Below are 23,318 nucleotides of genomic sequence, written 5' to 3'. Positions count from 1 at the left end.
AAGCTTGAATATGCAAATTAATCAAAGTATAGGATAAAATATCATTATTTTTTTTCTTTTTAAATAACAAAATGTGTATAATAAGGAAGTTATACTGGAAATATAATATAAACACCAGCCCAAGGGAGCATTCACAGCCCACCACAACACTACAGTTTAAACCTCGGGCAGACCCGCGCTGTGGCCTCCACCTCCTTCAACACTGGTAATAACCCGCCACCCGGAGGTCAGTAGCCACCTGGGCTCCTCATTATCAGCTACAATCACCGAGACACGTCAGTTGGTTTAAACTTGTTGTTGGTTAAGGTTATTTAAATAAAGGATCATGAGGACATGCCCCTACCAGTACGAATCACTTGTGTGTGAGGCTTCCCAGCCCAAGATATTATTATTATTTATTAAATTAGAATGATTATTTTTTTAAGCATTTAAATATTTATATCAAAGTACAATGGGGGTTGTAACTATTTTCTGGTGTGACTGGTACATTCACACCAGGAGAATTCGTTCACTTTGCAGCGGATTTCTTGCTTTAATAAAAGTTATTATTACAGATCTGAACATGGATAACGAGCAACTTCTTGCTACAGCTGGAAGTACCATCAAACTCTGGGACACTCAAAACTTCAAGTTATGCCAAGAAATTACTTCAGGAAATGGTGAGTTTGCGAATGAAAATGAATTAAGTGTCCAAAACTTGATACTTACAAAAGAATTAGAAAAAAATTACCTATCTTGCGTTTTCTGGGTGAGTTAGGTTAGGTTAGGTTAAATTAGGTCATTGCTGGTACAGTTAAGGTTAGGTTAGGTTGTGGTTGGTTAGAAATGAGGCAATTTGTCATAAAATCCTCAGCAAAACTAAAACACCTCATGTTTATAACTAATGGCTTAACTTATCTCCACCCGTCTCCCTGCAGACAACATGGGTTCCTTCCATATCAAGCATATTAATCCCTTTATGGACATTTGATGTGACATTTTGTACATATACCATTAACCATAATTAACCCTTAGACCGAGCAATACATACATACTGTATATGTTTTGACAAAAAATAATTTAAGATAAGTTTTTAAAACTTGCACAAACACTTTCCAATTTTTTTTTTTTTTTGCATAATCAACTAGGCAAATGCTCCAACTTTGTCTAAATGATCACAGCATAACTTCAAAAACCAGAGAATCAAAATTAATTTTAAAATTGAATATTGAAAACTTCAGATTTTCAATTCAGAATAAAAAATATAAACTATCATTAATTGTTCATTTAATGTTATTATTCTCTCGGAATAGCATATGATCTTCATTTTCATTAAATTAGAATATAGGTTTTTAGTATAGTTTACTGTAAAAAAAATCGTCAATAGGACATTTGAAATATGCTGCAAATTTGGACAAAAAAAAATTATAACTCCAAATGTATAAAGTTTATGAAAAATCCATTCTGATGGGATTGTAGAACAGACAGCAAAGCACACAATATGTCAAAATAGTGAGAATCGGTTAATAACTGGAATTTTAGAAGCCACTCAAAGTTGAAACTGGTTTCAGAGATAATTGAAGTTGAAGTTATCAACAATGAATAAAGATAGTTTTAATGCATTAATTTAATTGTATGTTTTAATAAATATTGGTCGGCATTTGTACTCGAATATGTGAAAGTTGTAGGTCAATATGTGTTGAAATGAAGTCAAGAAAAAATAACCCCCAAAAAACACAAAATATAGGGATAATTATAATAAATGTAATGATTTAGGGAATATATTTAGGGTATCTTTTATATAAGTGAAAAAGCCCTAATATGGTCCCTAAATCATCAAAACAACCTAAAGAAACAAAGAAAATAGTTTGAAATAGGAGAAAAAATCAGCCCAAAAAAATTAAAAGTTCTAAGTTTTGTTAGTTGTGACTGACTTATTTGTTGACCAATTTCATTCTATTTTCACATAGTTATGAAAACATATGCATTCTCCAGGATATAAAGGTTAAAACAAAAGCAGATAATAAACAAAGGAGAAAAAATCACTAGAATCTTAAAAAAAAAAATCCCTTAAAAAAATATTTTTGGGACATTGATGAAAGTAACACATATTAACATTGGACATTGTATTTATATGATATTAACAAAATAGATCATATTAAACAGGCGATGAGTCACAATAACGTGGCTGAAGTATGTTGACTAGACCACACACTAGAAGTTGAAGGGACGACGACGTTTCGGTCCGTCCTGGACCATTCTCAAGTCGATTGACAATCGACTTGAGAATGGTCCAGGACGGACCGAAACGTCGTCGTCCCTTCAACTTCTAGTGTGTGGTCTAGTCAAGATCATATTAACATAGTTATTCATTATGTTTTGTGTTATTATGTATTACTTGGCAATGATATAAAGGCACCAACTGCATATCCACTTTGTGGACACTTCTTATTACTATTCATCTTCTTTGAGCATAAGACAGATGCTTGCATCTCTTTATTACTGCATAATCCTTCAGTTACAGTTATTAGGAGCTGTTCTTATTAATAAAACATTAATGTTTCAAAAATTTGTCTAAAATCAATTTCTGAAAATATTTTTATGAGAGTTTCACGACACTGAAGCCAATAAGTTGGAGATTTGTTTAACATTTTTAAGTTATTTTCTACATAATTTGAATATTTTTTGATGTTATGCCCCCTAAATTCGCTGTATTATGCACGGTCTAAGGGTTAAGGTGAAGTTATTCTTTCACATTAGAGCTGTTATTACTAACATTTCTAACTATGAATCCGAGTACCCTTTTGCCATATTTCAAGTACTCTACTGTATTTGTGTTGCCTTTTGGATCCCTATCCCTACTAATCATTGTTCTTAACTCCCTTTCACAGTTTGATTTAGCAATTTCACTGTTGTTTAGCTATATATCTTGCACTATATTTTTCATTTCCTGGATTTTACATTTGTCAGCATTCAATTGTATGTAAATTTTCTATAAATTTGAGTGTCTTTTAGGTTCTCCTGTAATGTTTCTTCTTCGTCCGATTTTAATACTGTATCTTCCCTACTTTAGTGTCACCAGAAAATTTACCAATATTGCTGTTGATTCCTATATCTTAATCATTTGTGTATGTAGTGAGTAATAAAGATACCAGAAACAGTATCTGTTCCTGTGACTAACTGATATAACAGTGACTGTTCCCACTCTTAACATTACTCCAGCTCTAGGTGGATTATATAGTAATTATACCGAACAGGAGAGAGGACTTTTTAATGCAATTGTAGAAATGGATTAAGAGGGACAGGTTACAATCTTTGATGGGAATATCCAGGTACTGTACATCATACAGTGTGGTAAACAAGTAGAACAACCTTGTGGTAAAAATGCTGAAAATTACCTTGATTCACAACTTGAAAAGCAAATATAACAGTACTGGAACGTTAGAAGCAAAAATAAAATGCACCAGGTACAATAGTTGAGGCTAAGTTTTTCTGCAAGTTCTCACTCCCTACAGACACAACTAGGTAAGTATATCATTTTAAAGCATGCAGAAAATATACTTTAGTTATATTTGACACATTACTTTGAAACACTGGTATGAATGTTTTGTGTGTACACATTATTGTAGACATATGTAGCTCTTTTCAGAATTTGATTTTTTGTGATGAACATTTCATTTTAACCATTTTTTTTTTTTTTTAGGGCGTGTTAGTGGACTAACATGGAATCAGGATGGCCAATGTATAGCAAGCTTGGGGGAAACGGGAGAAGAAATTTTTTTGTCAGCTGTGAATGCCAAGTCAGCAGCAAACATAGGAGTTGTAAGAGGAATTGTAAGCTTGGAGAAGGTTAATTTGTTTATGTTAAGTACAAGTAAACTAGAAAAGATTTTCAATGTCACAGTTATACAGGGATCTGTTAATGATGCTGTGTAGCAAATAAGCCATGAAATGTACCATACAGGGTATGGTAAAAAAAAAAAATGATGATTGACAGTTGAGAGGCTGGCCGAAAGAGCCAGTGCTCAATCCCCAACAAGCACAACTAGGTGAATACAGGGATGTCCGTGATTGTGACAACTAGTCAGAAGTATTTTTGTGGCTTTCAACTTTGTTTTAAAATGGGTGGCATTATAAAATACTCAGGTGAGGTATGAAAGTGCATTGATGTAAAATTTTGGAAGGCTTTATTTTCCCAGAAGACAGAAATCATCACTAAAGAAAGAGTACAGTGTTAAGATATTCAAAATAGTCCTAGGGAAAACCTAGTAAAAATATTTGTACTTGAACTACTTTAGGAAATGTATATACAGTATTTAATCATTTAACTTGGCTCAACTCCGAAGAACCTTGAGACTGATGCTTCCTGTAAGCACGTTAAGACTTGGAGGAAGCTAAGGTCAAAGAAACTGAGAACCAAGAAGTAGAAGACTACTATTTGCTTTTTCTCCTTCATACCAATTTCAATTTCTTAATTTTTATATAAAAACAAAGTGGGTGGAAATGATACATGTATTCATTCCTGCATTCATTAATGCTTGGCATCTGTGGATTAGTTTTCAAACATCTTTTGACTAAGAATTCCTCTATTGTCAGAAAATATAAGAACCATAGCATAAATGTTAATGAAGTTCACTGAAAAGTTACATTAGGAAATACTTTTTCCAATCAGGTTGTAATACTAATGTTTGTGAAATGTAAGTAGCAATAGTTTTGCTAATCATTATAAATAGGGTTATAAATATCCCTCAGGATAAAAAAAATGTTTATGATTGATAAATCCCTCTGAAGTAACTTATTTAGTTGCTATTTAGGAAACTGAAATGACTTGTTTTTTTATTTTCAGGAAGCCCCAACTTCTATCAAATTTGCAAGCCAATCTCCTCATATCTTGGGTGCTGGTAGCCGCAATGGTACTGTGACTGTTTGGAATGTGAAGTTACAGTCACAGTTGAAAATGTATTCAGTAAGTTTAAAGCCATGCTCTAGTATTTATGTCAGTAGCATTCTAATTTTAACTTCTTATTCTTACACATATCTTTCCTGAGTTTTGAATGAGGTGTACAAATACAGTGTGTTGGTATATCACACGATAACCCCATCACATGACTGATCTATTTAGGACTTTGGTTCCTTCCCTAGCACTCTAGCCCACATTCCTTATGTCTTATTCCATTTACCCGTTTGCTGTATTGATCGTAACTACAACTGAAAACAAATATTTTCCTGGAAAAAATGTGAGCCAAGGTGTCCCAACAAGGTTTCCACATCTTGTAACACCTGTCCTTCAAAGTAGCACTTAGGACTGGTATGTGCTGCCTTCTGTTTGACACGAGGAAACAATCCCATGTGGTAGCTGAAACAATGCCAAGAATGTATCCTCATATTATATCAATCACTCACATGTTTATGATGGTTTTCTGCATAATTTGTATGTTATGTTGGCAACAGAAAATAATATCTATATGTTCTAGTTTTCAATATGCTCTTCACCTAAGCAAAGCATCATAGTATTTTTCATTAACCCATTTAGCCACTGCTATTTTGTAATTTATGTGCAATGCATAACCTGTTGCTTTCAGTATTTCTCAAGAAACACTGAGCATTACTTTAATTTTCAGGTGACACAGAGTGATATAGCACAAATTAGCTTCAGTCACAAAGACACCCACATAACAGCAGCGTCAAGAAAAGGCACCATCTACTCCGTGTCTGTTGTAAACAACTCCACAGCTGGACCTTTTAAAATATTTAATAATCAGGTATGTATCATAAATCAGCTTTGTCCCCTATTTTTATATAGCCTACAGTATGTGTAAGTAGCATTAAGTCAATTAAAAAACATTGTTTAAACAATATATGACCAATGGTGGTAATTACTACCAATGTCCTTTGGTAGTAATTACTGTACAATCTCGGTTAGCTGATGCTTGCTAAACCGAAAATTTGGGTTATCTGGCCAAAATCATGTCCAGATAATTTTCTGGCAAAACTTTGCCATATCCAGACAGAAACCCAGATAACCGGAGATTAGGTTACAGTATATATGAATTTTCAAGAACTACATACTTCAATATCTATGGTATCAAACAAGAATACGAACGACCACAAGGTAGCAGACATTTGTTTTAAGTTATATTTTTTATTTATAGTGTGTGTGGAAATTTGAATTATGTTGGTTGTGATACACAAAATTGTGAATATGGTAATTTTGGGACTTCCCAGGTAAGAATTCTGCTTATCCAAATGTCAGTCTTATCCGGTGAAAGGTCCTTCTTATATAGTCTGGATAAGTGAACTTGGACAATACAGTACTCTAACCTTCCCTAGACCTGGGGCCTGATGGCTGAGTGGACAGCGCTTCAGATTCCTAGTCCTGAGGTTCCGAGTTCGATCCCCGGTGGAGGCAGAAACAAATGGGCAGAATTTCTTTTACCCTGATGCCCCTGTTACCTAGCAGTAAATAGGTACCTGGGAGTTAGACAGCTGCTACGGGCTGCTTCCTGGGGGTGTGTAACAAAAAGGAGGCCAGGTCGAGGACTGGGCCGCGGAGATGCTAAGCCCCGAAATCATCTCAAGATAACCCCAAGATACGAAGAAGATAGACATCTCGGTTCAGTATCTGACATTTGTTAAATAATTTCTATATATCAATTTGGATGTCACATCACTTAATCAGACACCACTCACACTAAGAAAAAAATATGAAAATAAAGAGTACATAAATGGAAAGTTTGAATAGAAAGTATAGGCAAAATTCAAAGGAAGAATGAATAAAAATGTAGAAAGAGAATTGTTGTTAAATTTATTTTTTTAATTTATCTAACAATGTAAAAATGAAATGACATAACTGAGGTGATGTTAAACAAGGTTCACCTTATTTATAATGTATTTGCAGGCAGTGACTGATTTGGTATATAGCCACGTGAAGAAATCCTTATTAGGATGCTGCTCTGAAGGAGGGTCCATCGCCTTATTTGATTCTAATGCTAACAAGACCGTCCATACCTTCCAAACTGCTCACCACTCACCAGTTACTGCCTTATTGTTCTCTCCTGTTAATGAAATGTTAATGATATCAGTTGGTTATGACAAGAAACTTGCATGCTACAATGTTCAAACAAAACAGTAAGTAGTTCATTATAACTAATTTGTTTCAGTATTCACTATTAATAATCTTGCCAATCTTAAAACAATTTATCGTAAGCATTTTAAAGTACAAATACAGAGTAATGTTTTTGTAAGTATTGCTTAACTCATTCAAAACAAGGAAGGTAGAGGTACGAACATTAAGTTTTTTTGTGCTCATGAGCCATTATAATTCACTTAAAACAACTAAAAGGAAGTCTGTATTTTACAAAGAGCTCCCAGTTTGAGCATACAGGAGTGTAGAGGCAACAAGAACATACAGAAACTGGCATGTCTGGTAAACCAGGTAAGACAGTCTACAAGATGTGATGAAGTAATGGTGAGAACTGTCAGAAGGAAAGAGGACTTTTTCCTCACATGTAACAAGGCTTTTATGTACTGTGCATAGAGGTTAAATAATTGAACATTTGTTAAATCACTGTCGAAAGATAGTGACTAAAATATTGTGTAAAAGGTGAACGTGTAGGTATCAATGAATTGTGAGTGTCGGAATGTATACTGAGGAAGTTTTTTTAGGATGACACGTACAGTATTGCATTATTGAAATGTGCAAGTGTTAAGGTTGCAATAAAGGTCATCCTTGATATTGTATTTTCAGACCCTTAATGACATATCGAAGCTCTGCACCGCTTACCAGTGCAGCTTTCTTGGCGGGTGGTCAGCAAGTAGCTCTGGGTAGCATGACAGGACAAGTATTTATACATGACCTGCGCTCAATTCGACCACCAATTACTGTCATCTCGGCACATAAAACAGCTGTTACCAGTGTGCTTCTTCAGCCGCCTTCACGATCTAAGGTAAGTACCATTATTTTGAGTTCTACATACAACTATCTTACTTGCTCACTTCCCTGAATTAGGTATCCTCAGTACAGTTACCTTTGTATATATGCAAGTTTATTTTTCAATATCTTGGCTTGGAACACTCAACACTTGTATAGTGGTGCAAGGCTGGTCTTGATTTTTATGTAGTACATACCCCCCACTAGGGCCATGTAGGCCCTAGTGGGAGGGCCTATTGCACCCGAATATTAATATTCGGGTGCAGGCAGCTTCGGCATTACATGCGAGGTTTAGGATGCTGCAACGTGATAGGTTGGTTGCCTTTCCAGATGCCCCTCAGCCGCCCTGCTTTGGCTATAGGGACCCAGACTTGGGGATGCTAGTCACCTCAACCTTGGTTTCATCTGCACCCTCTTGTTCTTTCCCTGCAGTGGTTCATCCTCCTCCCCCCCCCCCCCCCTTCCCCCCTGCTCCCAGCTCCCAAATGTCTGAGGGTTTTGGGAGTCTGGGCAGGACTTTCTTGGTGGTGTGACTTGGGCAGTCTCGGGAGACTGCCCCTTCCAGATCGGTGGTGGTGGCATTCAAACCTGTTCCTCCTGCTGGGGCTTTCGAGTCGTACCATTGGGCCCCCTTCTTCCCTGATTTTCCGGTGGACTCTGGCTTTTCTCCAGAGGCAGATTTGGAGGATGGCTTGGCCCCGGGTCCTGCCTTGGAGGATCCCTGGGTGCCTGACAGCTGGGTGGACAGTGCCTCGGATTCGTAGTCCTGAGGTCCTGGATTTGTTCCCCAGCGGAGGCGGAGACAAATAGGCAAAATGTTTCTTTCACCCTGATGCCCCTGTTACCTAGCAGTAAATAGGTACCTGGGAGTTAGACAGCTGCTGTGGGCTGCTTCCTGGGAGGGTGTAACAAAAAGGAGGCATGGTCGAAGACCAGGCCGCGGGGACGCTAAGCCCTGAAATTATCTCGAGATAACATCAAGATAACCACGACTGGGGAGGAGTTGACTTGTGGGGCTTAGGGCCCCATTTGACCTCGCTTGGGTGTTGGTACCCTCGGTGCAGGGCTTGTTGTTACAGGGGGAGGGGTTTTCCTATCCCATCCCTCCCTGTACAAGTTTGTTGTAGGTTCGACTCCTCCTTGGGTTCAGTTCCAGGTTCCTTTAGGTTCCTCAGTTCCCTTCATTCCGAAGGTTTTCGGCTTCCTGCATCCTGCCGAGGGGGAGGGGAGGCCCTTGCGGCTTACCTCCTGCGAGACCCATATTACACCTCGATAATGGACCCTTCTTCTTTTGAATTTGACTCCTCTTTTCCTTACTGGGTGCATTATGAGGTCCCTTTGGGCATCCCTGGTGGCTGAGGATTTGTGTGCCTGTGGGCATGTGGCTTCAGTTGCTTCCTGGTAGGTCATCAGTAGTTGGGCCTAGAGGGGACCTTGATAAGCCCAAGAGGCTACCTGACCTTGACTACGGAATACCATATGGTTAACTAATAATGGTAAACATGGAAAGAACATTAATTTTACTCATTATAAGTGTAAAAATTTATAAAACAACATTGATCAATGCAGCAACACAAATGAATGCAAGAAGAAAATTACAGAATTCATTTTTGACCTGTGACTAAAGGGCATAAAGTTTCTTGGTAAGTATGCCTAGTTGTTGCATTTATGATCATATTCAATATATTTGGAACATGTATGGCTTGATACAATTACTTAAGCCACTTGTTATATTATATAATGATTATAAAGATTCAATGTGGTATACTGTATATGGAAATGTTCTTACTAGAAATTAGATAAAAATGGATACAATAAAGTAAAAAAAATCCCCCACCCCCCTCCACTTCAAACAAAACATATACATTGTATTATAATTATTGAGAACTTACATCCTGTTTTAGGTCACTGTACTTAGACCATTTTATGTATTAAGGTTAAATTAGGTAAGATTAAGTACCTATAGATAAAATAAGATAGTAATTTGATCAATAATAAGTTCATGCTTGTATGTACTATATATACATTCTCTTGACATTTTTACATTTGATGTGGCAGTCTGAAAATATTGTGGGCGGCCACACCAGGAAGCCTTCAACACAGAAGAATACTAATGTTCCTCTGGCAGTACCCCAAACAAAACAAGCAAAGTAAGTGAAACTGAACTTTTTTATTCAATTGATAAAGATAAGGAGCAATTTTTTGTATATAGTATGTGTAATGTTGCCTTAAAAATAAAATTCTTACCATATACAGTACTATACATTGTACGTTGAAGATACTGTACCTTGATATCGTTCTGAGGATCAGTGTCCATGTGGCCTGCTTGATGAGGTTCTGGGAGTTCTTCTTCTACTCCCCAAACCTGGCCCGAGGCCAGGCTCGACTTGAAAGCTTGGTCAACCATGCTATTAGATGATACCGCCCATAGTCCGACATGAATTACAGGCCGGTTAATCAGGTATCCATTGAAGGTGTTTATCAAATTTCCCTTTGGACACCATTTGTAAAGAAGTGGATATTTTGTAGCTGATCCTGTATCACAGACATGGAAATGAGATGCATGTGCAGTGCACGCTGGGCAGGGACATCGCTATTTCAGGTGATACCTTTGTTGATTGGAATTCCTGAAGAGAGCTCATTTCCAGAGCTTAGATTTCACATGGCCAATGTGTGAAGCTGGTTGGTTAATTAAGACAAGAAACCTAGGATGTGTTTCTCTAGAAACAGCCACCATCTTGGTCCCTGCTTGATGAGACATTTTGAGAGAGGGGCTAGTCCAAAGGGTTTACAACATTAGGTGACTGCAGAAGAGCTTAGGGCAGTAACACCCACCAGTGCCCCCTTGTGACATCACATTTCTATGAAGGGAAGGTAGCCTATCACAAGGCAGGCCTACAGTGCTGCTATTTTTCTATTGGCCAAATCATATCAAGATCATTGAAGGCAGGAGGACCCAGGCCAGTAGCCGTATGTGTGGGACCAAGCATTCCAAGCCAGCTTCCTCAACTACTGAGAAATGCTCTATTCTGTTCTTAATCAGAAGATGGAATTTCACTTATTATACATGCTTGTTACTTTAACCTACTACTGCTTACCCCAATTAGTATATTGATATCATTAACCTAATCATAATATTATAGTGGACATAGTGCCACTTCCATAGTACCTGGGGTCCCTAGGTCCCTGGGCAATATTTAAGCAGTCACCATTTGGTCTTTAAATGTGGAGATCCAGAGAATGAAGTGTGTGTACTACATATTTAGTGGCTGTGGAAGTGTGTTTAGTTTAATACATGAATTGCTGTGTAACCATTAATAATAGTTTAAAATCCTATGTTCCTTTGGTGATAAGTGTAGGATATATGACTATTAATTACAATGTGGAATACATGTACAGTACAGTATTCATAGACGAGTGTGTCTTGAATGGCATTCCATGTGAAGTATTAAACTAAATAACCAGAAAGAGAATTGTGTAGGATTTGGCAAGGACAAACTTTAGAACAAAGAGGCATTATGGACTTAAGAGGAAACAAATCATATCTGATGAGCTTGATAATTCTACAACTGTGTCCCCAAAGATAAGGCAAGAGAGGGATGAGTGGATTGCACATTTTCTAGACTGTACAGAGACATTTAATACCACTTTCCTACAAGGCTAGTACACAAGATGGAGGAGCAGACTGAAATAACTGGGAGGACACTGGACTAGGTAAGGAAGTACTTGGCAAAATAAATAGAGGGTTGGAGTGAAAGGAATGGCATGCATGGTCCTGTAATGCTTGGACCTAGGATCCTTAGTGTGTTCCTTGTCTGTGTAACCAGTCCAAGACATTAAAATTTAATTTGACAAGATTTGTAGATAATGTAAAATGGTGAGATAGGTAAGAACTAAAGAAGATTCCAGGATGCTTCAGAAGAAAGGCAAGCTACATGACAAAAAAATGGCTAGTAGAATTTAATCCAAGCTATGGAAGTACAGTTTGACCGTGCTTGAACAAACTGCAGTACATGGATTTGAGGCAGTGTCGTTGCTCATGTCATCATCCATAATCTGCAGTGGCAGATTCGGCTGTGTGCAAATTGTCTAGAAGTATATCAGAGGTGATTGGGCCAGAAATGAGTGGTTTCAGGCACTTTAGCTCTCGTTTTAGTGTGTGATGCAGTTTACCCAGTCACCTGTTTCACTTCCACTTTGTGCCCAGCAGACAAGCACGTTTTACATAGTGACTAGACATGTGTTTTGCAGACTTTGATTACAGTTCGGCATCGTGCTTCGTACCAAGCCCCAAGAACATTTTTTAGCTCTATCGTAATTTTGTTTACAATGGAATATGTGTTTTGTTGAAAGAACAATGGAAGAAAATTTATGTTTTAGGTCTCTGAAACCAAATTTTTTGTTTCATTATACTGAACTGTATGAAGTTCATTCTGAGCCAAGTCATTCTGCATTTGGTTTTCCTAGAATCATATCAGTTTACAGTAATGTATTAGCATGCTATAATCCTCTTTGATGAAGAAAGTACTATCATGATACTGTACTACAACCATGTGATTTTATATTATAAATGCTTATAACGAATACTCCGTCCACTTCTTTGCAGCCTGCAGGTTAGAGGTAAGCTTAGGAGTTCTTGGGATATTTCAAGTTAAATTTACAGTATTAGATTGATTATGAGGGCAATCTTTTGTAATTTTCTTCTCTTTTGTAAAAATTCTCACAGCATCTCATTCACCAGTAAAAAACAACTGTTGTATATTGTTTATCAACAATTTTACCAGGAGTCAAATCAGATTTTTTGACCCAGAATGCTGGGAATATTCAAAAGCTGAAAAAATGATATTGTACTGTGTTCATTCTTACATACTAGTAGTGCATGGAATTCTCAACAGAAAGAGTACAAATAGAAATAGAAAACTACCACTCAATAGAAAAATGACAACAAATAATTGAAAAGGAGAATTTATACAGTGTAATTTAATTAAAAGAAACGTATTAATTTTTAGTGGTTAGTGCTTGAACATTGCCTGTAAATAGGGGATATAATAATACTTATAATAGTACAATACTGTAGTAATTTTTGGCAAGTACAGTAGTATCTTGGTATACCATTCACAGTTGTTTAACAATCCACATTTACCATAATTTCACAATTCACTATAAATTCATCATGTCAGTTTACAACCTCAATTAACCCACAGTTTTCACTATTCACTCCAAACTAATTATCTTAAACAGTGCCAAAATGCACCATATCTGCCTCGCTGTACAGACAAGTTAATCACGATTCCTCTGTCAGCTGTCAGGGTTAACCCTAGTCGCTTCTTTCTATTTTCTACTTCCATTATTGAAAACTTTTTCTAGGGGTAATCTCCTCGGTGTCAGTAGATTGTTGTTGTTTCAATTACCACACACAGTAATTACAATTAGGCTCCACTTGCCATCAGCACTTGCTATGCCTGCCTCTAAAGTACACATGCCGATTGTTGATGCTAATCACAGAGAGATGTCAATTTACATTGTGCCCACCTTACATAGCTGTATGAAGGTAACGTCACCACCTTTCACTCACTGATTGGCTGGCGTCTCCTATCATCTGCTCTGATTGGCAGAGGGTGCTCTACCTTCAACTTCAAATCCAGCCATCAAACCGACATTCCCTGAACCATTCAATTTACATCTCGAGGAGATTTACAGTGTTTCCTTATAAAAGAAAAAATTTGTTGAATTGTGTGAAGGTTTGCTGGGTGCAGTTTGGCAGGTCGAGTAATGCTCAATCTAACCCATTTCCCTCTTTCTCTAGGGTGTGATTTTCATCACAGGTTAGTCCCATTGTTATTTATGTTGCCAACAGAGAGATAACTTGTGCACATAATTAGCAGTAGTAAGGTGAGAATCTTCAAATTGATTTTAGATGAGAGGAGTAATGAGGCACAGTGAGATCCCCTAAGTCACTGTTGCAGTGACTCCTAATTCTCATGTTTAATATCATGCCTACTCTTAAAACTCTGAAAATTATTTTGAAGATTAGGTATTATAATATGAAGAAAGAGGGTTGGGAACCCATTGCAGCAGGCAACTGAAGATAGAGCCCAAGAGCTGTTGCTTGCCCTACAAGCACATAAAGGTGAATGAAATTTGAAAATATAAAAATTATTCATCCAGAATCCATCGCTTTGTTTAGTAGTACATGTAAATCATATACAGCTTGTCATTGACAGTAAGAACACATTATTGAATCATTGTTTGTTGTTATACTAGGTCCTGTTCTGATCAACCTGAAGAACCATCCTCACTTCTGAAACCAAAGTCTTACCCTTCTCCTGCAAGTGATGTGCTTTCTCCAGATGTTTTCTCTCCAATAAGGCCCATGGACTCGGCTGCAGAAGTTGGTTACAACTTTAATTTTTAGTCATGCTCTAACTTTGAAAGTCATGCTTAATTTTTAGTCATGCTCTAACTTTGAAAGTCATGCTTTGACTTTGAAAACAATATTACAATTTCTAGAACCCTAGGATTAGACTGTTAATCACAAGCTCTAAAAATTTAAAATACAGCTACAGTATAGTTAATTAACCTATATTATGTATTTATAGTGTTTTTTTCCATGTTGATGAAAGAAATTACATTAATAAAAATAGTGACATAGGCAAGAATTTAATGCAGTGTGTTTTCCCGGCAGATAAACACTGAGCAAGGTTTCGAGAAATGGGCTGGTCTTGATAGTTCAACTGAATCATTGAACACTAATGATGTATTGTCTCCAATAAGGCCTAATGACCAACCCTTGAAAGGAAACTTCTCACCATTAGCAATCAAACTGCTAAGGAGTAGTGTTGAAAAAGGTTTGTGCAAAACTCTTAGATCAATACATCCTGTAGTCTAGTGGAATATAGGACAATTGACGTAAGTGGTGCTCATCTTAGAGCTACACGTCACAATTTCCACTGCTTTTTTTTATTATTTTAATTTGTTAAAACTTTAATCAAAATATATATGAGAAAATATGATACTGTACTGTATATGATTTATGTGCAGGAACACACAAAAAATGAAGCTGCAGAAGGCCTATTGGTCCATTTCAGGCAGCTCCCATCCACATTAAACCAAGTTCACTTGTATGCATGTCCAATCAATACTCAAAAAAGCAATCCCACATCTATCATGTTACCTGGCAATTTACTCCACAAAACAACTGCATTTCTAAACCAGCATCGATGTAGGTCACTCCCAAATCTAACTTCTCCAACCCTTATTCACAGCTTCGTGTTTTATTTTGTGCTGACATACTCATCACCCTATTAATATCCACTTTTACACTTTGATGATGTCACTCTCCCATTCCTCACTCCTTAAGGGAATTCAAATTAAGCCTTCCAAATTTCTCCTCATATTGGAAAGGTTCCAAATTCTGGGACTACTACTGTCATCCTTCACTAAATGCATCCAAGGGAATCTATTCTAATTCCACAGTATGAAAAAAAAAGTGAACTGCATAATTCAAATGGGACCAAACACGAGCAAGACATAGCTTAGGAATATTATTTTATTGCTAGCATTTTTAGAAATGTATGCAAATACAGTATCCTATTTGCTTTATGCCGAGTATTTGATGAAATACTGATGAAATAAAAATCATAATTTTTGGGGTATTAAATATCTGTTAACCATGATCCCAAGATCTTTTTCACAAATATCTCGGTTACATTGCAAGAAAGTAACTCGGTGAATGAACTGGAAGTGTTTTTCATTTTCTTTCATATCTACCAACCGTATGTTGATTATAATAATTACGTCACACAAGTTGTGTACTTAACAGCAACATCACACAGAGAATGTCACAGTATGATAACTCAACTTGATAAGGATCCATGACAAACTGAAACATTGTTACTTTCATTTCGTGTGTTAGGGATTGGTTTATCATCATCATCATTTTACCAGTTCCAACTTTCTTGGGGAGGTGAAGCATCAATTTGGAGGAGATATATAGTAACATAGAGCTAATAATATTAAATAATGATGCAAATGCATTCATCATAGCTTATACACTGCAGCATCACACTAATTCATATTCATACAGTAGTTTTTTACCACTTCTGTGTGCAGTACAGTACTGTACATTGAAAATGTATGGTATTTTCTGGATGGGCCAAATGGTAGCTCTGTGTAGCTAGCCACACTGAGATGGCTCCACACTTATAAGCCACATCAACCCTTACGGGGTCCTTCAAAGCCTACTGGGGACCAGAGGCCAAAACCTGGCCCCCCACATTTCCCTCCCTCACAGAGGTGCAAAAAGCAGGGGATTTGTGATCACCTGGTTTTATAAAATTAACAGAACATACATATAACCACTTTTCTGATAAAGGTGCACATGTACTATGTACGAAATAGTAATGGGAGTTCACAAAATTGATAAAAAAATTTGAGACCTGGAACTTCAAGAACAAGAGGTCACAGTTTCAAGATAACTAAATCAGAGCTGCCAAAAAAATATTAAAAAATTCACTTTCGCAAACAGAGCGGTAGATAGTTGGAACAAGTTAAGTGAGAAGGTGTAGGAAGCCAAATCCATCAGTAGTTTCAAAGCATTATATGATAGTGAGTGCTGGGAAGATGGGACACCATGAGCATAGCTCTCATCCTGTAACTACACTTAGGCAAGTACTGTACGTAGATAAAGAGGCTCAAATAAGACGCTACAATTGGGTGGGAGCACTCCCACTTCCCTCACAAAACCAGGCACACACACACTCCTCCACCACCAAGAAAGGCTACATGACACCCACATTCTTTGCAAGTGCTTCTTCACATTCCCATCTATGAGGTCATAAAACAGTACTGCATATAAATTTGCTTGATTTGGAGGTTCAGTGCTTTGGACGAGAAAAGTTTACACCTTCATGTACTTGTTCTTTCCTTTAGCTTATATTCAGCATCAACAACCCTGAGCATGCCTGGGTAACCATGTCCATATAAATACAATTTCCATTAAAACTTTTTTCAATTTCAGATGACCTTTTGACTTCAATTCGAGCTACATACGGAATGGATGGCACGACCAACTCTCCCAGTCAAAACTTGGCAATGTCACAGATAAATGTAAATTCTGGTGTAACTATGTCCTCTCTCTCACGAAATGATAAAGAGAATGTGAAACCAGCTGATGCATCAGAATTACAACTTCGCCCTTCTATCGCCACATCCCACAAAGTAGGGCATCTCTCTCCATTATGTGAAGCTAATGATCCCCAAGTAAATACTATTGCTAATATAAATCTAAATACTTCCAGAAAACTTGGTAAGAATTTTCAGCAAGATCCAGATATGTGTAATAAAGAAATTAAAAACACTGATGGCTCAAAATGTTCTGGATCCTTGGCTATTGATACAAAAACAGATTCTGAGCCTGTGGAAAATCTGCCGAGAAGCTCCGAAGAAAGAGGTACGGAAAACCAAAATAAAATTCCTCCTAGTTCAGCTCAGCAAAATGTACTGCCAGATGAATCTTTATCTTCAAGTACTACAGAATCCAGAGAGGACCTTGGTAGCATGGAGAAAACTTTGTATGCAAGAATATCACCACCAATTACACGGTCATTTATGTGGCCTATTCAAGCCAGCGATTTACTTGCAGAGAGTCCAAATGGAGTGAAATCTACAGAAGAAAACTCCTTAGGCCTGTCTCCTACAAATGTATCAGGTATTGTTGAGCTAATCAAAACAGTTAGTGCAATTTCTGCATAGTTTAACTAACACACATGTTAAGCCTAGTTAAACACAAGACAAAGTTAGAGAAGATTCAGAGGTTTGCCACTAGACTAGTCCCAGAACTGAGAGGTATGAGCTACGAGGTAAGGCTAAGGGAGCTGACCCTCACGTCCCTGGAAAACAGAAGAGTAAGGGAAGACATGATAATCACCTACAAAATTCTCAGGGGAATTGACAGGGCATCCGTTTAGCACGGGGCAGAACACGAACAAGGGGACACAAGTGGAAACTTAGTACCCAGATGAGCCACAGAGACATTAGAAAGAATTTTTAAAACATCAGAGTAGTTAGCAAATGAAATGCATTAAGCAATGATGTGTTGGAGGCAGATTCCTTAGTGTTTCAATGTAGATTTGATAGAGCCCAGTAAGCTCGAGAATCTGTACACCAGTTGATTGATAGTTGAGAAGCGGGACTAAAGAGCCAAAGCTCAACCCCCGCAAGCACAACTGGGTGAGTACATGTCAAAAAATAATTGGATAAATTTTTTTTTGTATATGTCCTGTATTTTCTGTAATGAGAACAAATCTTAAAAAAACTTTGGATTTGGAAAAGTAGGCTAAATTGTATAGGGAATTAGCATTTATAGCAAAAATTAAATGAGTATTAAGAATATTATTGTTATTAATGTGCAGTGGTTATTATTGCCATACAGTATATTGTCAGTAAAAATAGACTAATGCTAGATAGGATTAAAACTGTTTGAAACTTAACATTTAAAGATAGTAAAGGATAGTTAAGATTGATATGCTAGTACCTTGAATATTCAGTTTTCCCAAGGTACTGTAGTGAGATTGACAAAATCATTAATAGTCAGCCAAAGGATTGCGCAAAAGTAGTTATGAGTGACACTCATGATTTAACTATACATTCTGCCACTGCAAGCAACCTCTATCTGCATATATTTACCCCACGGAATCTTTAACGTATAACTAGCGAAGGAAATGCTAATATAGACTGCATGTAGATCGTATTAAGAAAATACGATCGTATTGGCGTTTGCCTTTCCATTGGAGACTTTCGGCGCCGTGAAGAGGGGGGGGACCTGTTGCCTGGATAACAGCTTCTCCTCCATATCAACCTACCCTGGCTTTATGCCCTGGAGAGGTCACTCCAGAAACGGGAACCAGAGCACAACACTATAGTCTCCCGAGACTGATGGATGCCTACTACTACTATAGATCCAAAGAGACAGTGATGGCTGTATCTCAACTTGAGCAATACAAACAAATATCAAAGCCAAGAAACAAGTTGAAGTAAATAGTATTAGTACTAATATTAAGATACCACACAGTACAGGTGTGTGGTACCACACAGTTTAGTACTTGCCTAATACTGTTTACTCTGACTTGTCTCTTGGCTTTGATATTTTTTTGTATTGCTCAAGTTGAGATACAGCCATCATTATTTCTTTGGATCTATAAGCAGTCTATATTAGCATTTCCTTCACTAGTCATATACAGTATTAAAGATTCCACGGGGTAAATATATGCAGATAGAGGATTGCTTGCAGTGGCTGTTCCTACCTTAGTATTCAGGTGTAAAACCTGATGTAACATGAACAAAAGGAAGTTGGAGCTGTTGTGAAGGAACTGTGAGGAGCATGTGATTGGTAGGAAGATAGAATTAGTAATGAATAGATGTTAGTGTGAAAGTTTTTCATAAGGCTGATATGAAAGTCAACAAGATGTGATAGTGTGTGTGAAAATGTGGTATGAATGTACCAACTTTCAAAAGTAGTGGCAAACAGGGCTGAGTGGAAGCAGGTTGTTAATATGAAATTAATGTTATTTTGCATGACAAATCACATAAGCCCTAGTTTCTAAAATTGTTGTAGATAATTTGCTAATTTCTGCTTGCCTACTAACATCTGTATGAAGAAAGGTGCAGCTCTTGTGCCCTTCCTCTAGTGCAACTACTTTCGATCTCTCAGGGCTCTTGTCATATTTACATTTAAAGCTGTGGATGGAGTTTACTTCCATCACTTCTTTCTCAAGTTCATTTCACCTATTCACTACTTGGACACTGAAGGAGTACTGTTCAGCACGGTGTTTCCTTCTAAACTTTGCTAAGCACGTATGACTAGCACAAAGTAATTCAGAAATTAATAAAAAGTATGTATAGTATATATCATAAAAGATACCTGTATAACAGCATATATTAAATTTGTGCATACTGAAGTTGATTCTTTGCATTCTCTATGACTAGGCTTGCATAGGTTGTGTAGTGTTCTGAACTTGTTTATCCAAGTGTTAAAGTCTGTTATATATTCTTGTCAACTTGACATACACTTCTGCTGATATCCTGCAACACTTCTGGTGTTAGATTTGGCATATTATTATTTCCTTAATCTATATCATGCATCTTACTTCCTGACTGTCTCTCGGGGACATTGTCCCTTGTTAGACTCTTCGGTGAATCTGATACCATTTGATATTGCTGGCCTTATGCACTTTTGTCCTCACATTTGGCATCCTTAGTGATATTTAGCATCTTTTGAATCTCCTGTGACTTTGGTGGTGCTACAGTCTCCCAGCTTGGTGCCTTCTTTTGACAATTACTTCCTCAATTTATAAGCTGCTGTCTGTCTTAAGTAGTGCATTTTTTTGTTGTCCTCTATTTCACACTTTGCCATTCTCATTACTGTACTTTGTAATTGCTGGGATTAAATTCCATAAAGAATCCAGCTGACCATTGATGTAGTTTAAATAATTTTTGAAGTATGTTGCACAATTTATGTCCTTATCAGGTATACACTCTATTCCCTTGGATGATACATGTTTTTTGTGATGCTGTCACGTGTGCATGGATGAATATATTTAACCCCCTTTTCCTACATTAGTATACTGTATTATCTCCAGAAGAGCACCTCTTTGTAACTTGAAAATGAGAAATTAAATAATCATATTTCTCTTCAGACACAGTAAAATGTGGCAATGGAGTATCTCGACTGCAGGTAGAATTAATACGCAACTGTATGGCAGATGTTTTAGAAGAATTCCAGGATGATGTGAACCGCCGTCTGATGCATTTACAGTGTGTGGTAACCAAGCAATTCCTCAAGCAGCAGGTAATCACTAAATTTAGTACAATTATGAAATTTTGTAGTTTGACAGAAAGATGTTTGTCTTGGAGATTTCAGTGGACAGAAAACATGCTGAATTACCCTGGTTTTCTTTGCCAGAAAGCTTAGCATTTTCTCCTGATTATCATCTTACCTTGGCAGAAAGCATTAGGTACAGGGTGTAACACACACAACAGGGGTATAACACATTTTTCAGCCCTCTTTCTTGGGTCAAAATATTTGTGCCTCTATTTTCAGTTCCTTTTACAATCATACAGTACATTATTTGAAGTAACACAACTGTACTGTACTTCCAAATACTACAGTAGTTTACCCTTACACTGCATCATCGGCAATATTGGGAAAAAAGAGCGACAATGTGAGATGTTGTTGGCAGTTTAAGTTAAATAAGTTATATAAAAACTAACAATATCAACTTTTTCTTGCTGGGTTCCAAGCAAGTTCCCAATTCTTGGTGAATCGGATACTTTTGATATTGTTCGCCTTATGCGTTTCTGTTCTCGTATTGGCATCCTTGGTGATATTTAGCGCACTCTGATTACTCCGCACATTTGGTGGTGCTACATAGCCTTCCCGGTTTGGTGCCGTCTTTTGATAATTACTTACTTGCTGGGTTAACAAGGAAATCGTCCAGAAAGTCACAGGTTGAAACGAAACAAACCACTTCTTGTAAGAAAACTAGGTAACCAGTAGTTGGTAATGAGTAAACAATCATTGTCTCTACACATCCTGCCACCCTGGTCATGGTCACCCAACAGCCCTGCATGTCAGCCTCCTTACTCACATACCTGATACTCACCTAAGTGTGCCTTCCCTGCTACTCAAAGTATTTTCTAACATTTCTTTGGCACATTCTGCAGTTCCAACTTCCATCTGTTGTCCTTCACTTTGAAAAAACTTGCGCTCCACTTTACATATTTTCCCTCCATATCTTTAGATATTGAGCCTCTGGGCTCTTCTAATTTTATTAAATTTAGTTCTCTTAGACTGTTCTCATAGAGAGAGTTGAACTTTCTTAAATTTCTTGTATGTTACCAGCTGTGGATTCCATGCTGAAGCTGTCTGTCTATACTGTCATGATCTCTTCCCTTCTCCTAAACTGTACTTTACATTTGTTGGGATGAACTCCAATACAGTACAGTTCAGTTTTACATCTTTGCATTAAAATAAAACTGCCTTTTCAGTTGTTAAAAGTTGATCAAATAGTGTTATCTTCAGCAGGAGCATAATGAAATTTGGATATTTCTTTCTCCATATCACATCTGTCGTCGTATTCCTTTTACAACTGCTATATAAACATTATCTTGTCATACATTGACAATTGAATCACTGTTCTCTAGTATTGGTAAACGGTTTTTCTGCTTGAAAGCTTGAAAGAGGCTAACCAAGAGAATTCATCAGCACATGACTAGTTGTGCACTTCCACTGGAAAGAATCAGCAAGAGTTGAGAAAATCTCACAAGTTTGTGGTGTGGCCCTTTCATTTATCTTCTGCTATAGTTTAATCCTCCAAAAATGCAAGAAATTTACTTATAATTTATTAAAAAATGTATAAAAATAGGTTTTAGTTACTGAATTGAGTTATTGTTATTTAATGAACTTTTTGTTTTGTATTGCAGGAGGTAATGGAACACCTTCACCGCCAGTACTCTTTAAATGAAGACCTCCTGCAAGAGAATGAGAGATTACGCCAAGAGATCTCCCACCTCAAGGCAACATACTAAGCTGAATGATCTGAAATCTGCTGCCAATGAACAAATGAGTTTTCTTGTATGTTATTTCTGGTTTTCTGATTAGTGCCTTCTTTTGATAATTACTATTTCTATACTTCTGGTCTTCTGTAAAATACTTCAGATGTTGATATGATGGGTTAATTTTAATATCTTGTTTAAAGCTTTCAATAATTTCCTAAATGTACAAATTGCAGGGAGAAGAGTCTAGGACAGGTACCAGTATGTTTTTAGATTACTTCCACACACCACTTATACTCTGTTAATGATGAAAGTTTATAATTTGTGTATTATATATCTGTAAATATATTATGTATATTAAAGAACTTGTATCATTGCCTCCTTTGCATGAAATTTAACTGTAAAATATGTATAATTTAAAAAATCAAGTTCAAGTTAGTTATCTCAATAGAGACCAGCTTAATTTGTACTTAAAATTATTTAAATTTTGTATTATTAGCAATTTAAATTATTGCTTCCACTCACAGTGATCTGCACATCATATTAACCCATAACAGCTGTCACATCATTTAACGTGCTCATTTCATTACAGTTCAAATTCAAAAAGTATATTCATAAATATTTGTACATTTATAACTTGGTTGGTTGCATATATTTACAGTAAATTATTTATCTAAGAGAACGTCAATAACAGCATAACGTAATCATTATAATATCCTGCAGAAACTAGATTTGGATTTAGAAGCTTCATTTATCAGTAATTTTAAAAAAAAGATTTAATTTCAGAAGCTATTCATAACAGTGAAGTAACATTTAACTTATAGTTTGAAAGATTATATATTGAAAAAGTGTAGTT

The 23,318-nt window shown here is 36.8% G+C and overlaps 1 protein-coding gene across 3 annotated transcripts; it reads left to right on the top strand.

Annotated features, from left to right (window-relative positions):
* Nucleotides 1–139: 139 nt before the first annotated feature.
* On the top strand, nt 140–22,827 carry LOC123762266 (protein NEDD1). 3 transcript variants are annotated; one of them, XM_045748676.2, is made up of 13 exons: nt 140–275; nt 555–659; nt 3,683–3,813; nt 4,826–4,945; nt 5,601–5,741; nt 6,878–7,107; nt 7,727–7,925; nt 9,968–10,059; nt 14,174–14,300; nt 14,595–14,757; nt 16,929–17,618; nt 20,605–20,756; nt 22,391–22,827. In XM_045748676.2, the coding sequence occupies exons 2-13, from the start codon at nt 563–565 to the stop codon at nt 22,493–22,495; spliced, it is 2,247 nt and encodes a 748-aa protein (XP_045604632.2). In that variant the 5' UTR covers nt 140–275; nt 555–562; the 3' UTR covers nt 22,496–22,827. The 3 variants fall into 3 exon arrangements, with proteins under 3 accessions (XP_045604632.2, XP_069181232.1, XP_069181238.1); XM_069325131.1 differs by having other exon boundaries at nt 143–226; XM_069325137.1 differs by lacking the exon at nt 140–275 and adding an exon at nt 320–345.
* Nucleotides 22,828–23,318: the final 491 nt, after the last annotated feature.

This window comes from Procambarus clarkii, chromosome 2 (assembly GCF_040958095.1).
Source record: "Procambarus clarkii isolate CNS0578487 chromosome 2, FALCON_Pclarkii_2.0, whole genome shotgun sequence".
Classification (NCBI taxonomy): Eukaryota; Metazoa; Arthropoda; class Malacostraca; order Decapoda; family Cambaridae; genus Procambarus; species Procambarus clarkii.
This window is presented reverse-complemented; position numbering and strand designations above follow the sequence as displayed.